Source organism: Phoca vitulina, unplaced genomic scaffold, assembly GCF_004348235.1.
Source record: "Phoca vitulina isolate PV1807 unplaced genomic scaffold, GSC_HSeal_1.0 scaffold117, whole genome shotgun sequence".
Classification (NCBI taxonomy): domain Eukaryota; kingdom Metazoa; phylum Chordata; class Mammalia; order Carnivora; family Phocidae; genus Phoca; species Phoca vitulina.
The window spans coordinates 138,124-153,143 of record NW_022589820.1 but is presented as its reverse complement, the minus strand read 5'-3'; the positions used below and the strand labels follow the sequence as shown (position 1 = coordinate 153,143).

At 56.3% G+C, this 15,020-nt stretch overlaps 1 protein-coding gene across 1 annotated transcript; it reads left to right on the top strand.

The window, feature by feature from the left end:
• Nucleotides 1-271: 271 nt before the first annotated feature.
• Nucleotides 272-3,305, top strand: SLC25A1 (solute carrier family 25 member 1). The gene is made up of 9 exons (XM_032398598.1): nt 272-444; nt 790-897; nt 1,061-1,160; nt 1,244-1,382; nt 1,889-1,973; nt 2,141-2,245; nt 2,451-2,566; nt 2,649-2,722; nt 2,903-3,305. The coding sequence occupies exons 1-9, from the start codon at nt 360-362 to the stop codon at nt 3,015-3,017; spliced, it is 927 nt and encodes a 308-aa protein (XP_032254489.1). The 5' UTR covers nt 272-359; the 3' UTR covers nt 3,018-3,305.
• The last annotated feature ends 11,715 nt before the right edge of the window (nt 3,306-15,020 follow it).

Sequence of the window (15,020 nt, the reverse complement as noted above, 5' to 3'; positions counted from 1 at the left end):
TGTATTCTGCCTGATGCCGGGGCGGGTTTTAGAAACTGCACCTTGACCCACAGATCCAAGCCCGAGCACAGCACCGCCTCCCAAGGACCCTGAGCTCGGTTATTGGCTGGGCTATCGATCCCGCCCCGGCGCCTGCCTCGCTCGCCCCGCCCCGGCCTCAGTTTCCCGGCCGGCGCGGGGCGGGCCAGGGGCGGGGCCCGGCTCGGACCACGCGGGGCGGAGCCCGGGAGCTGACGCGACCGCTCCGCCCCCCGGGCCTTAACCGGCCGCCGCCGCCGCCGCGGACCGAGCGCGGAGAGCAGGAGGCTCGGACCCGAGGCCGACGCCGGGCGCCCCGCCTCCCCGCCTCCCCGCCTGCCATGGCCAAGCCCCGCGCTCTGGCGGCCGCCGCACCCGCGTCCGGAAAGGCCAAGCTGACGCACCCGGGGAAGGCGATCCTGGCAGGTGGGCCCCTACGGGGCACGGACCCCCGATTTGCCCCCTCCGTTGGCCCCACGGTGCTTCCGGGTGGGCCCGGGACGCCGAGGCCCCGCCCCACTTCCGGGTCGGGTGAGGGGTGGGGCTCGGCCCGGGTCCCCATCCAGCGCGTGGGGGATCGCCCGGCTCGTCGCCCCTCCGCGCCTAGCCAGGACAACGTGGGTGGGGCAGGGGACGCTGCCGGGCCTCCCCTACACCACAGGCGCGGGACAAAGTCCGGGGCGGGGGAGGGGCCGGGGCGCCAGCAGCGGCGGGCCGGACGGCTCGGCCGCGGGGCTGTGGTCTCAGGGTCCGGGTCCCTGGTCTCCTCAGGCGGCCTGGCGGGCGGCATTGAAATTTGCATCACCTTCCCCACCGAATACGTGAAGACACAGTTGCAGCTGGACGAGCGCTCGCACCCTCCGCGGTACCGGGGTATTGGTGAGTAGGGGGCTGCCGGGGGGGCGGGGGGCGAAGGGGTAGGAGCGGTGCGCCACCGAGAGGGCCGGGCCCTGCGCTCGGGGAGCAGCCTTGGCGGGCTGCGGGGAACTGCGGGGGGCGGGTCTCTAGGGTGGCTGGGGTCGCTGAACGCCCCCTCCTCCAGGGGACTGTGTGCGACAGACGGTCCGCAGCCATGGCGTCCTGGGCCTGTACCGAGGCCTCAGCTCCCTGCTCTACGGCTCCATCCCCAAAGCGGCCGTCAGGTGAGGCGGGCTGGGGTGGTCGAGGGAGGGCATCCGGGCAGGGCGGCTGCAACCCCTCTCACCCGACTGCCTCCTGTTCCCAGGTTCGGGATGTTTGAGTTCCTCAGCAACCACATGCGAGATCCCCAGGGACGCCTGGACAGCACCCGGGGACTGCTGTGCGGCCTGGGTGCTGGTGTGGCGGAAGCCGTAGTGGTCGTGTGCCCCATGGAGACCGTCAAGGTGGGGAGGGTCCCAGTAGGGAGAAGGTGTGCGGAGGGGCGCTAGGGTGGCTGGGGTCATCCTAGGAGACCAGCAAGGTAGAGAAGGTCCTGCAGGAGCAGGGCAAGGTGTGCAGGGGAAACTGCCTGGGGAGCTGGGTGCAGGAGGTGTGCAGGAAGGGCCTCCTCTGGAGACTGGACTCTGTCCTAAAGGCAGTGGGACAACTGACATTGGGGTTTTTTAAAAAAAACACTTTTATAAACAGAAAACGTAAGATAACATGTTTCCTGCCTAAGCTGTAGGAAATACCAGCAAACGTAACTGCAGAGACTCTTTAGTAAGGCCAGCCCTCTTGTTTGCTGGGGTCTTTTTGTCCTGCGGTGACCTGGGAGGCCCTGTTTCCAGGTGAAGAGCTGCACCTCCAACCCTGATCAGATCTTTGTGGGCCCTGGGCCTGCAAGCCAAAGGGCCAAGTATGCCCTTCCAGGGGCATCCTGGGAGCTAGGGCCTTTGCTTTCCTCTCACAGGTGAAGTTCATCCACGACCAGACCTCCCCCAACCCCAAGTACAGAGGATTCTTCCACGGGGTCAGGGAGATTGTGCGAGAACAAGGTGAGCCATAATGGCTTCCTCCTCAGGTAGGGCCAGGGACCTTGGCCAGGCTGGCCTGAACTTCCCCTTCCTGCTTTGGTGCTCTGGTGTGCCACTCTCCCCACTCCCCAGTCCCCAGCTGGGGCCTGGGAAGCACCAGTATGACTCCCATGCCTGTCTGCCCCTAGGGCTGAAGGGAACCTACCAGGGCCTCACAGCCACCGTGCTGAAGCAGGGATCTAACCAGGCCATCCGCTTCTTCGTCATGACCTCCCTGCGAAACTGGTACAGGGGTATGTATCTGTTGGGTCTGCACCCCCAAGACCCCACTTCCAACCCCTCTGGGTTAGGCTCCTCCTCTTCAGTCTTCCCTGCCAGGACCTGGCCTCCTGGGGCCCTCACATTGATAGGCTCTTTTCCGTGCTCCTCCCCAGCCCTGAAGAGCCCTCCCCTTTGCCTTCCCATCACTTTCTGATTGCATCTCCCACCCACATCCAGGGGACAACCCCAACAAGCCCATGAACCCACTGATCACCGGAGTGTTTGGAGCTGTCGCTGGCGCAGCCAGTGTCTTCGGGAACACTCCTCTGGACGTGATCAAGACCCGGATGCAGGTGGGGGTGGGGCCAGGAAGGGGGTAGGGAGTTTGTGACAGGGGCTAGCCGCTGAACCCTGTGGCACACTGCTGTCCTGCAGGGCTTGGAGGCGCACAAATACCGGAATACATGGGACTGTGGCTTGCAGATCCTGAGGAATGAGGGGCTCAAGGCGTGAGTAGGGGAGGGGCAGGGCTGTGGTCCCCACCCGCTGCCAGCCCCAGACTATCCCTCAGGAGTCCTTACCTTTAGGTTCCTGCCCTTGTCCCTCTGATGTCTGGACCCACCCTCACTGTCCAGGGACACTGTTCATCTGCCTTCTCACCTCCTACCTCTCCCTGCCCACAACCCCAGATTCTACAAGGGCACCATCCCCCGCCTGGGCCGGGTCTGCCTGGACGTGGCCATCGTGTTTGTCATCTACGATGAAGTGGTGAAGCTACTCAACAAAGTGTGGAAGACAGACTGAGTCCCCGAGGGGCTCTGCATGGGGGTTGGCCGAGGTGCCTCCAGACCAGTCCCCACTGCCCTCTTCTCACGATTCTAGTGCAGTCGTGCCAAAAGGCCCCTTTTCCCTGTTCCTTGCACTCCATGGCCTGGGTCTGTCCCCTGCAGCCATTGAGTCCACATGTCCCTTAGTGCCGGGTGTCCCGTGGTGTGTTAGGACACCACCATTGTGTCCATGTGTCCGGCCAAGGCTGGGTGTCCCTCTGGCCTGTGAATCTGTGCCCACTTGTCCATGTGCTTACTCATGAGCCGTGTGCCTGTGTTTCATGTTCCGTGTCATGTGACCTTGTGCCCCACTTCCCGGGGTGCCCATGTGGCTTGGGTCCACGGCCTGTAGCCATGGCCCGGTCCCAGCCCGGTGCCTTCCACCCTGGGCAGCAGGGGCACCTGCCCCGGCCTACCACAGCTGCCTCTGGGCCTCAGCCTGGCCTCACCGCATTCCAGGGGCTACATGCCCCCTGCTTCTCCCACCACTGGCCTTAACTGGCCCTTGGGCCCTCCCTCCGCCCGGGACAGGGTGGCACCTGCCACTCTCACGACCACTCTCCCATGGCAGAATAAACCGGATCCTGTCGCAGCCTGCTGTCCCTGTGTGGGCCCATCTGTGGGTGGATAATGATTGTCCATGCCTCTGTAAAGAGCAGGTCCACCCCCTCACCAGAGAACACTGGCAGGGGAACAGGGAAGCAGGGCAGCAGGCAGGCTGGTGGGTGAGCCAGCTGTGGCCACAGCATCAGACCCCAAGAGGCCTGGCACCATCATGCCAAGGAACATTTGGACTCTGTCCAGGCCATGCTTGTGGCCTGTGAGCAAGGTTCTGCAGGGTCAGCTAGTGGACATGCCCTCAGGATCACCTGGCAGGCAGCACTGAGTGGGCAGAGTGGAGAACTGCCCCACCCCAGGGGTTGGGCCTGGGAGACAGTGCTTCGGGGCCCTCAACTGCCCCTCAGCCTGTGGCCTAGCTCACCTTCTACTACTCCCTCACAGTTTCTCTGTGGTCTGCTTGTGGGGAAGTGCTTTGGGGCATCTGATTTCTGAGGCTCTGAGCAGGGGACCTTTGCTCACTCCTTTACCCTGGTTGAGAGACAGCTGCCCTGGGGCAGGATGGGGTAGAACTGCCTGACCAGGGCCCCAGGGCCCCTCCTTCCCCCCAGATCGGAGCTGGGAACCACAACCCAGGGCCAAAGTGGAAGAGACCCGAGAGCAGGATGGGATAAACCGGGGCCCCTGGCTGTGCAGGGGCAGAAGGCACTTTGCTGTCCAAGTGATCCATGGGTAAGAGTCATTCAAGGCTTTGGTTCAGATTGGGAAATAACTTGCCAACAGAAGCCTCAGCAAGCAGGTCTGGTCCCTAGAGCTGCTCCTTTTAGGGGAGAGTGCCCTACCCCTGCAAGCTCCCACAACATCCAGATCCCTGGTCTAGGGATCTGGGACAGATCCGAGGGACAATTGTGGGCTTAGGGGTACAAGGAAAATGGTTTTATAGGACTGGGCAGTGCATACTCACTGTTCTTGGGAGGTAACCAGTCTTAGCCGCAACTGAGAAGAAAGGGCCCTAGAGCAAAGTTTGCCTGCCCACAGGGGCCAGGGGCTGTCTACCACACACATACTGGGGCATGCAGACCCAGACACAGGCCACTGGCTCCTTTCTGGGCCTCAGGAGCTTTGCCGTGGTGATAGGCAGTGCTGGCCCATGGCATAGGCCACTGAGGCTAGGGGAGCACACAGCAGACAGCATCTCTGGGCTGTGGTGGGGAACAGAAAGAGCCCTGGCTTCTCATTTGTTCACTGTGTGACCTTGGGCAAGTCACCTAATCTCAATTTCCTAATCTGTGAAATGGGGTGACAGAAAAACCCAGCCCATCCATATAAAGTGCTTAGAACAATGCCTAACACAGTAAGCCCTTGCATGTGTAGCTTTTTTCTTTGAGTTGTGGAAGGTTATTTACAGTCGGCCAGAGTTCCAGGTAGTTCCTAGAGCAGGCAAAGCCCAGCAGCTGAGCCCTGAGGGGACTCAGTGCTCCCAGTACTGACCTCCAGGAATGGTAACCATTCACTGACTACACACTAGCATCCCAGAATCCTGTCCCCTTCACCCTTCACTGGGAGGATGGGGCTGAGACTGCACTGGTCTGAGAGTAGGGCATGGGGACCCCCACCCAGGAGCAACCTAGCCCCCATTCCTCTCTCTTCAGGAGGATCAGGAGCCCTACCATAGTCCAGGTCCCCTCTCCTGTGTCTCCCAGCACGAAGTGGTAGCCCAGCCAGAAAAGACAGCTGGGTTGAGTCTCCTGGGGCTGTGGTTACAGAAGAGCCACACACACTGGTGGAGGCAACTCCACCCCCTTCACACATTACCTGAATTAGTAGGCGGCCTCAGTTCTTAGAGCTGAGACCTGAGGGAAGGGGAGCAGGAGGGGCAAGGTATCCTGTATGCAGGAAAGAGCTTGTGGTGTCCAAGCTGAGGGAAGTGAGCAGGCAGGGACCTGGAGGGAGGGAGCCCAGCTGCGTTTAACTAAGACCCCAAAGGCTGCAGAGAGGAGGACAATGGCAGGGGACCCTTGTCCTTGTGGCAGTGGGGGCATAGGGGCAGAGATGTGTGCAGATCTTCAAGGAATTGGGAGGTAGAACAGACACAACTTCCAGCCTGGTCCCCTACCTGGACACAGACCAGTGGTGGGGTAGTGGGTGGGGTGGGGGGAACCCCAGGAGGTGGCTGGGTCTGCTTATCAGAGGAGAGATGTGAGCTGAGGAGGGTGGAGATTCCAGGTCACCATGTCCCACCCACAGCCAGAACCTCTGTGCTGGGCTGGAAGCCACAGCCAGCCTCCACTCAGCCTCAGGCAGCCTTCACCATCTAGCATGGCCTTGACCTGGAATCCTAACGTAATGTAGCCAGGAGGGACAATGGCCTCAGAGACAGGGCACGGGAGCAGAGGGTGAGGTGGTGGCTACTCCTGGGGCAGGGCTTGGCCAACCTCCGGCCCTGTCATCACTGCTGTGGGGCTGAAGAATGGTGTCCTACCCCCTTAGGCAGAAGCCTCAAGCAGCTGTCCTCCAGCTCCCCTGCCCCTGCCACTACTGCACAGGCGTCCCCTGGATTTTTCCATGTCCTTGTGTAGGTGATGAATGGCAGTTAGAGCTTAATACACACACAAAAAAACAGTCACTCCTGACCAATGGGTCTGTGTCCTCTTAGCCAACAAAGAGAATTCTGTTTTTCAGGTTGTGCCCTTAGCCTTTATAGCAAACATAATCTCAGTTGAGGATGCCAGAGTTATTTCCTTTCTTTTTACTTCCTGCAAGTTCTCAGATTCCCTGGGCAAGGGTCTTTGGTAAGGGGCACAGAATCAGGGGGTCTAGGGGAGCTCCTGCCTCATCAAGATCTGGGAACAGGGACTCGACACCCTAGGGACAAGGACTTAGATGCATGCACAGTAAAGAACTGGCCTGAAAGGACAACTGGAGGGCCACAGACAACACTCAGAATTGTGGGTGACCCATGGAAAAAAGGTGGCCCCTGGTGTGGTCTTGTTTCTCCCCTCTGCCCACACCCACCTGGCAAACATCCCTGGGGCAAACTCCCCTTCTCCCCCCACCCCCACTCATTTTGGGTCAAACCCTGACCAAGCCCCAACTGCTGTCACCTTTGTCTCCTGGCAGGCCATGCCCACCTCCCCACGTAATCCTCCACTGACTAGGCCTGACCTGGGAGGCTTGGCCACAGGGGTGTCATCTCCTGACGTGACCTCAAGGGATAAACCATCCCACCCCCCCTGCTCCTAAGCAGTGCTCAGATGCCTACAGTGGCCTGCCGCCCCGCCCCTGGCTGAAAAGCACTGAAGACGCTGGGGCCTTGGGCAGTTTTACCACGCTGACCGGGTCGGTGCGGCTGAAGCTCCCTGGCCAGCCTGTTTATCTGCCCCTGGGTGCCCTACACAGGGTGACCGAAGCCCCGCAGCGCCCTCCCCACCCGCGCCGCCCGATGGCCTGACGAGGAACGGCCTGCTCTCGGTGTCCGGGAGACTGCCCCCAATGGCTGTGATGGGGGCAGGGTAAATAAACTGCCCGCGATTGTGACCAGGAGGCTTATCCCGACCAGGTCACGGGAAAGAGGCTGTGCTTGCCAGGGCCGAGTGAAGAAGGGTCCACCCTCATGGTCACTCGTTTGCGCCCCCAGGCAGGCTGCTAAAGGCCGCAGACCATCAGGGCCTCTCTCAGCACTCGCCATTAGAGGGACGGGGGCCCGTGGGCGCAGAAGGCACCCAGGGGGGCTTCCTGGGTCCATTTGTGAAGAAGGAACCAGATTTTTCCGGCCTTGGGGACACGCGGTGACAGCAGGGTAGGCGGCGGCCAGGCCGCCCGCGCGCGATCGGGAACCGCGGCGGCCCGGGGCGGGGACGCTCGCGCCCGGAAGTCGGGGCGGCTCGTGCTGATGGCGTCACGGGCGCGCTCCCGGCCAGCGTAGGCTCGCTCACGCGCTGCCCCGGGGCTCAGCTGCGGGTCAGGGTGGGTGGGGTGTCGGAAGGCCGGTCGCTCGCAGTCAGTACCACCAGTCCCCACCCTCGTATTTCACCGCCAATGCCCGCCCTCGCCTGCAGTCCCCCAACACGCTCCCGAGTCACTGAGGCCCCTGCTCCGGCGACCGACGGCCCACATTGGACGCTGCCAGCGGCCTCTCCTGACACGCCGGCCGGAGGGTACATCCCCCGAGCTCCCGCACCCCCGCCTGGAGATGGCTGTTTCCCAGGGCTGGACTTCTCCCGCGGCAGCCTGCTTTCTAACTCACCCCCAGACGAGCAGCACGCGCTGCTCCCTCTTCCTCGAACACTCTTCTTCGCCCCCGACCTTCACCTTGTTATTCACACTGTTCTCAGGCCCTGCCAGACCTATGTACAGGTAGAGGGACTGTTCCCCTTTCCCCGCACAGCCCTCTCACCTGGTTACCTTCCTGTGTACTCTGACCCGAGCTCCCGGAGGGCAGAGCTTGGGCCTGTGGCTCACCCGTGTCCACTCCGCAGAGCCTGGGCTCCAGAGATGTTTGCCAAGTGAAGGCAGGAAGGACTTTCGACGGTGTCTTTTCCTCCCCCCTGCAGGTCTTTGCTTCAGTGCCCCCAGCCTCAGCCATGAGGAAGGAGATAGGGTCAGGGGATGGGACGAAGAGGGCTCCACCAGCCTCTCCAGGGCTACCTCCCTTCCGGTCCTGCCTCCCTGGCAGCTTCAGACCAGCTGTCTGCTGCCAGCCATGGGTTCATGTAAGGCACAGTGGCCTTGCCACATCCCCATGGAGGGGGAGGCCTGTGGTGCACTGACACCCCTCTGAGTCTCCCACTCCAGGGGCCTGTCATTAGCAACCCAGGAGGAGGCTTAGGGGCTGGGGGTGTCCCTACGGAAGGCAGCAGCGAGCACAGGCTGTTCAACTGGACAGTGGTGCCTCCTGGCTGGACCTTTTCTCTCAGCCAGCCCTGTTTCCCAGACGGGAAAACCCAGGCAGAGACAAATGAACTATCTAGGACCTAGCTAGTGAGAGAGGGCAGATGACAGCAGTGGGGAGGCAGCAGGTGGCAACACATCAGTCCTGACTGAATAGATCAGCAAATATGCCCCTCAGGGGCCCAGACCCTTAAAAAGGACCCCAAGGGAAAGATGGAGGTTCTGCAAGCGGTGGCTCCTTGCCGATCTCCATCAGCATCCTCCAGTCGGTCACCTGGCTCCTGGTCACGATGGAGAGGGTGTGTGCTTTACTGAGGAAGCCACGCTCAGTGGGGAAGCTGACGCCCAGGGCTCCAAGGGGTGATCAAGGCCAGAGGTGGAGTGGGGGGAGGACAGAAGGGAAGGGTGACCCCAAGGATAGGCAGAGACTGTGTTCCCCGACCTCCCAAAAAGGCTGGCAAAGGTGGAGGCTGGAGCCAAGAGCCTGGCTCCACTCACGCCTAGAGGGCCAGGTCCATGCGTCAGCCCTTTGGCCTGATGAAATGAGGTGTGCATCCTTACCTCTGGTCCTCAGGACCAGGCTTGGCCCAGTCAGCTGGGGAAACCGAGACCAGCCTCTGGGCCTGGACTGCAGAGGTTCCGTGGCTACTCGGGTCAGAAGTGTCCTCCACCGCTTGCGCACTCCCTGCTGACAATTGAGCGGCCAAAGCAGATTAACCCGGGTGCTAATCCCCGCTAATGGCTTCAGAATCCCCGGCGCTGAGCAGCTAAGCCGGCCTTTCTCCACGGCCACGGCCCGGCCCTCCCCGGCAGCTTCAGCCCCGCGACCATGCCGATACTATCTCGGCCCAGCCCGGCCGCGGGTCCCGCGCTAATCCCTGGCGCTCGCTTTCTTCCCCGTCCTGCTCAAGATCGGGCCGATTGGCGTTTGATTACGGACGCTATCGAGGGCCTCTTTGTGCTATCGGCCCCAAATCCCCTAATTCCGTGATAAAGGAGGCATTAGCGGCGTTTGCTGCCGAGAAAGGCACCGGGATGAAAGAAAGCAATCAGGGGAATCCTGATGGCCTCGCCTGCGGGCCCTGGGAGGGAGGCCAGAAAGGGGGTCTGGGAAGAGGAGGGGATGTGGGAGGAGGGGCTGGAGAAAAAAGGGGTGCTGCCTTAAGGAGCCCGACTCCCCACCTCCACCCTAAGTCTGCCTTGAACTGTGCTGAGGACCCCCTCCCCACTTCCACTCTGGCTGCCAGCTCTGCTGGATGCTGAGGGACCACACACTGCCCCCCGGCACCATCTTTGCACTTGCTGAGACCTAACCGCCAAACCCACCCTGGACCTTGCTGGGCCTGCCTTGCACTCCAGTCTCTGACTGTCCAAAGCCAATGATCTCTCAGGGTTCATCAGCAGATCCATTCCACCCATGGCCCCTGATGTTCCTCCAACCTCTCCCAATCCCCCAGAGGCCCTGCTCCCCCCCTCCCCCATCTGTCCCTCTCTTTTGGCACTGACCAGCTTTGACCAGTCCTGGAAGCAGCCGGGTCTGCTCTTCAGTGTGGGAAACAGAAGTGAGGGCATCCAGTGTTGACTAGGATTGTTGACGGAGCATGTGCAGAGGAAGGTGCCCCGAGATCTCCAGTGTTGCAGTGGGGTGAGTAGGAAGGGCCCCTCTGCAGAGGCCACAATGAGCCCCAGGGTGGGGCTGAGTCGGGCCAGGCTGGCTGTGCACTGGGCTCATTGGGGGAGCTGACCTGGAGTGCGGGCAGCAGGAGAGCAGGCAGAGGCCAGTGGGGCAGATGGACAGACGTGGCAGAGTCCAGGGGCTGGAGGACCACAAAGACAAGGGGACTAATCCCCAGGATCCTCTTATCCTGAGAATTTGAAGCAGGGGAGCACTGTGATTGGATTTGTGTTTGTAGAGATCACTGCTGCCTCTATGGGCAGGCTCACTCACTCTGAGGCTTGGACAGCTCTGTGGCAGGTGAGCATTTACCAAGGCGCACAATTGGGTGGGTGGGCCACTAAACCTGAATGGACAGGTGTGCATTTACCAAGGTGAACAAGAGTCTAGGTGTGCGTTTTTCCAGGTGGCTAGGTAGAAAAGTGGGCCAGGGGGACCAGGGGGACAAATAGGTGGATGGGTGTACGCCATGGGTAGCATCATGGAAACCGCTGGGGCTCTGTCCAGATCCCTTCAGTGGTCAGCCCACCTGTCCTGCTGCTTTGAGTGTTGGCAGCTAATGGAGCACAGCCGCCTCCATCCTGGAGCACTGCCTTTGGTGATGGAGCCTCCCACACTCCCTCTGCTCGGGGCAGAGCTCAGCCAAGGACGGACTGGCATAGGGTACAAAAGGCTGGTCCTTACTTTGCCTCAAGGCAATTCAGATCTGTGAAGCCACCAGTGCTTCCATATGGGATTACAGGAAACTGACCCTAACCAAGACCACCTTCTTGCTTAGCACTCTCCATTCCTCACCCTGCCCGGTCCTGCTTCCAGGGTAAACGACCATCTCAGTCTCCTGAGACTAAACAGTTTACCAGGAGGTAAATTTCATTGCTCAAACCAGAATGGTTACTCACCCTATACTTCTTTTGTGTCCCCCAAAAAGAGATGTTGACGTTCTAAACCCCCATACCTGTGAATGTGAACTTAACTGGAAATAGGGTCTTTGCAGCTGTAATTAAGATGTAAATTAAGATGAGGTTATAGTGGAATAGGGTAGGCGCTTAATCCAGTATGACTGCCATTCTTATAAGAAGTAAGAAGAGACACAGATGTGGCGCCTGGGTGGCTCAGTCGGTTAAGCGTCTACCTTCGGCTCAGGTCATGATCCCAGGGTCCTGGGATCGAGCCCCACATCGGGCTCCCTGCTCAGCAGAGAGCCTGCTTCTCCCTTTCCCTCTGCCTGCCACTCTGCCTACTTGTCCTCTCTATCTCTCTGTCAAATAAATAAGTAAAAAATATCTTTAAAAAAAAAAAAGTAAGAAGAGACACAGAGGCAGACACACAGAGAGGGGAAAGCCACATGAAGACACACGCACACACACAAGGAGAACATGGTGTGATGACAGACATGGAATGGAACAATGCATGTACAGACTGATGGGCACCAAGGATTGCCAGAAACACCAGAAGTTAAGAAAAAGCATGGAACAGATTCTCACCAGAAGCGCTGCCCTGTTGATGCCTTGATTTTGGAATTTTGGCCTTTAGAACTGTGAGAGAATAAATTTCTGTTGTAAGCCATACAGATTGTGGGACTTGGTTAAGGAAGACCTAGCAAACGAATACAGATTTCTTCACTCCTAAGAACACACCCTCAAAAATAAGTCATTTGGATAAGAATCTCAGTATCAGGCTTTGCTTCTAGGGAACATGGCCTTGACCAGAAGTGGGTGGTCCCAGGAAACTGACCCTAAGGATGGCACTCTGAATTTGGATCCCTAGCCAGCTGGGTGGCAATGAGAGACCATCACCGATGGCATGTGGAGACTTGATAGCCCCTGGCATGAGTAGCAGTGTGACAGTGAAAACTGTCATCTGGGAGAACCACGATGGGAAACAGGTGGAGAGGGAGACCGTAGCTGGAACACTGTCTCAGGCACTTGAGAGGTAGGGAGGAAATGGTAACCATAAGAGCAATGGAACTAAGTGGCTGTTGCAAAGTATTATTGATTCCTTGATGAGAGAACATGGCAAATTCAGAGATATTAATCAACAGTGAGTGTCAGAGGCCACCTGACACAGGTCAAGAGACCCTGCAGCCTGAGGAAGATGAAGATGAGGCACTGCAAAGTAGGGGTCTTAACCTAGACAAGCCTCTTTGCATTGATGTCAGGGTCCTAATGGTGAAGAAGTGGGACCCTGACACATGGAGTATGGATATCTGGGTGGATGAGCACTTTGAACCTCAGACTCCCCTGAACCCTCTAGGATTCTTCTGTGGTGAACAAAAGTGACCCCACCTTACACAAGAATTCCACACACACCTCAAAAGAGGCAGGCACCTTATCAGACGGTGCTTGCTTCTGGGTCACCCCCACCTCCCCTGCAGGCCACCACACCCCAAACTAGGATCATATCTCAGCATAGACTAACTGAATGCTGGGCCCACTGGGAAGGCATGGACGGTGTGCAAGGGAACTGTGGGTTTGTCTGAGCAGAGCTGGCAAGAACCAGGAGAGGATGCCTTAGGGTGGACCTTAAGGGCAATGGACCAAGGAGATGGGACACAAATATTGATAAGGAAGAGCTGATCAACATAGGGGTACTCTCCTGTGACCCAGGAGACTCTGGCAGGAACCCTCAAGAAATTATTCTAATATGCTCCCAGGGTGGCCTGTGGAAAAAGTCATGGTCAACAGCAAACAAAATAGAGATGCTAGAATAGCCGTGGAAAAGAAGAGATCAGAAGACTCAGAAAAGGAGCATGTGGAATTGGGTTTATGATTAGAAGACCCACCAGCAGCCGGTGAGCTCCCCCAGATCTTCAGGAGGGCCTGGAGGACACTAAGGAGTGCACTTGTGAAAAGCCGCTGCTGCCCTCTGTAGGTGAGCTGAAAGATGCCATTACAGAACTGGCTTCCTAGTAGGGAAGGGGATGACAGGATTCAGGAGTGGGTGCTGAATTAACTGCTAGGAGCAAGGTGGAAATGAATATTCTATTGATTGCCAGATGGAATAATAGCCTGGACTACAGGATCTGTAGTGATGGCTTAAGGAATAGTATCTAGCAACTTAGATAAGCTTCAAAAGATATTTATTTGAGAGAGAAAGAATGAGTGGTGGGGAGGGGCAGAAGGAGAGAGAGAGAGAAAAAGTAAAGCAGACTCCCTGCAGATCAGGGAGCTCGATGCAGGGCTCAATCCCAGGACCCGGAGATCATGACCTGAGCCAAAGGCAGATGCTTAACCGACTGAGCCACCCAGGTGCCCCCAAAAGATATTTAAAATGAGTGAGAAGAATTCCACTTCTGGTAAGCATGGAGTCACTACAGGAGTGACAAATTTTGCAGTTTTCATTCAGCCAAATTATCTGTCTACTAAAACAAGAAATCAACACTCTTCAGAGGAACATAACAGAAACTAGTCTTTATGATAGATCACACACAATGTCCAGGATACAATCCAAAATTATTAGACATACAAAGAAACGGGAAATAATGATCCATGTGTAAGAGGAAAGGTAATCAGTGAAGACCAGCCCCAGGATGATCCTAGATTTTAGAATTAGCAAATAGAATTTTTTTAAATGATTTTACTGAGACACAATTTTACTGAGGCACAAACTACTATAAACCACATATATTTAAAGTATATATAGGGCGCCTGGGTGGCTCAGTTGGTTAAGCGACTGCCTTCGGCTCAGGTCATGATCCTGGAGTCCCTGGATCGAGTCCCGCATCGGGCTCCCTGCTCGGCAGGGAGTCTGCTTCTCCCTCTGACCCTCCCCCTTCTCATGTACTCGCTCTCTCTCATTCTCTCTCTCAAATAAATAAATAAAATCTTTAAAAAAAAAAAATAAATAAAGTATATATAGTTTGCTGAGTTTTGTCATATATATACAGCTATGAAACCATCACCCCCAAACGTTCCTAGCTTTCATTTTATAGACTTTTAAGATACATATAGTATGTATTCTTTTAGGGGGGAGGGGACTAGTATCTTTAACTCAGAATAATGATTATGAGATTTTCTATGTTGTGCTTATATCAGTAGTTTTCTTGGGACACCTGGGTGGCTCAGTTGGTTAAGCCTCCAACTCTTGATCTCAGCTCAGGTCTTGATCTTAGGGTCGTGAGTTCAAGCCCCACGTTGTTGCTCCACGCTGGGTGTGGAGCCTACTTAAAATAAAAACAAAACAGTTTTCTTTTCTGAGTCTTCTTTTCATTGTATTTAACTCATTTATCATTTCATCTGTTGATGGACATTGGGTCATTTCTTGCTTGAGTCTCTTATGAATAAAGCTGCTATTAACATTCAAATACAAGTCTGCATCTTCACTTGGATAAATCAGTAGGAGTAGAATGGCTGTATCCAAAGGTTGAAGCTGCCATACTGTTTTCTACAATAGTGGTTCTTTTTTACATTCCCACCAAAAGTATTATGTCATCTGCAAATAGAGACAATGTTACCTTTCCCTTTTTGATCTTTATACATTTTATGTCTTTTTTTCCCTTTATTACACTGGCTAGGACTTCTAAGACAATGTGAATAGAAGTGGTGAGCGTGGACATCCTTGCCTTATTCTTAATCTTAGGAAAAATTGTCCAAAATTTTACCATAAAGTATGATATTAAAATTCTAGGTTATTAATGAAGTTGTTCATAATATTTCTTTATTATCCTTTTAATGTCTGCATAATCTGCAGTGATATCCCCTTTTTCATCCCTGATATGGGCAATTTGTGTTTATTTTTTCTGTTTGAGTGTAGTTTATCAATTTTGTTGATCTTTTAAAAAAGACATGTATTGGCTTTTAATTTTCTCTATTGTTTGCCTATTTTATATATTATTGGCTACTGCTCTTTGTTATTTTC

What these genes read in the sequence shown, in the direction of transcription:
- SLC25A1 (XM_032398598.1), top strand. Translation starts at nt 360, where the DNA reads ATGGCCAAGCCCCGCGCTCTGGCGGCCGCCGCACCCGCGTCCGGAAAG. An exon ending in TCCGCGGTACCGGGGTATTG is followed by an intron (nt 898 to 1,060) that starts GTGAGTAGGGGG and finishes CCCCTCCTCCAG; the next exon opens with GGGACTGTGTGCGACAGACG. An exon ending in GCCCCATGGAGACCGTCAAG is followed by an intron (nt 1,383 to 1,888) that starts GTGGGGAGGGTC and finishes TTCCTCTCACAG; the next exon opens with GTGAAGTTCATCCACGACCA.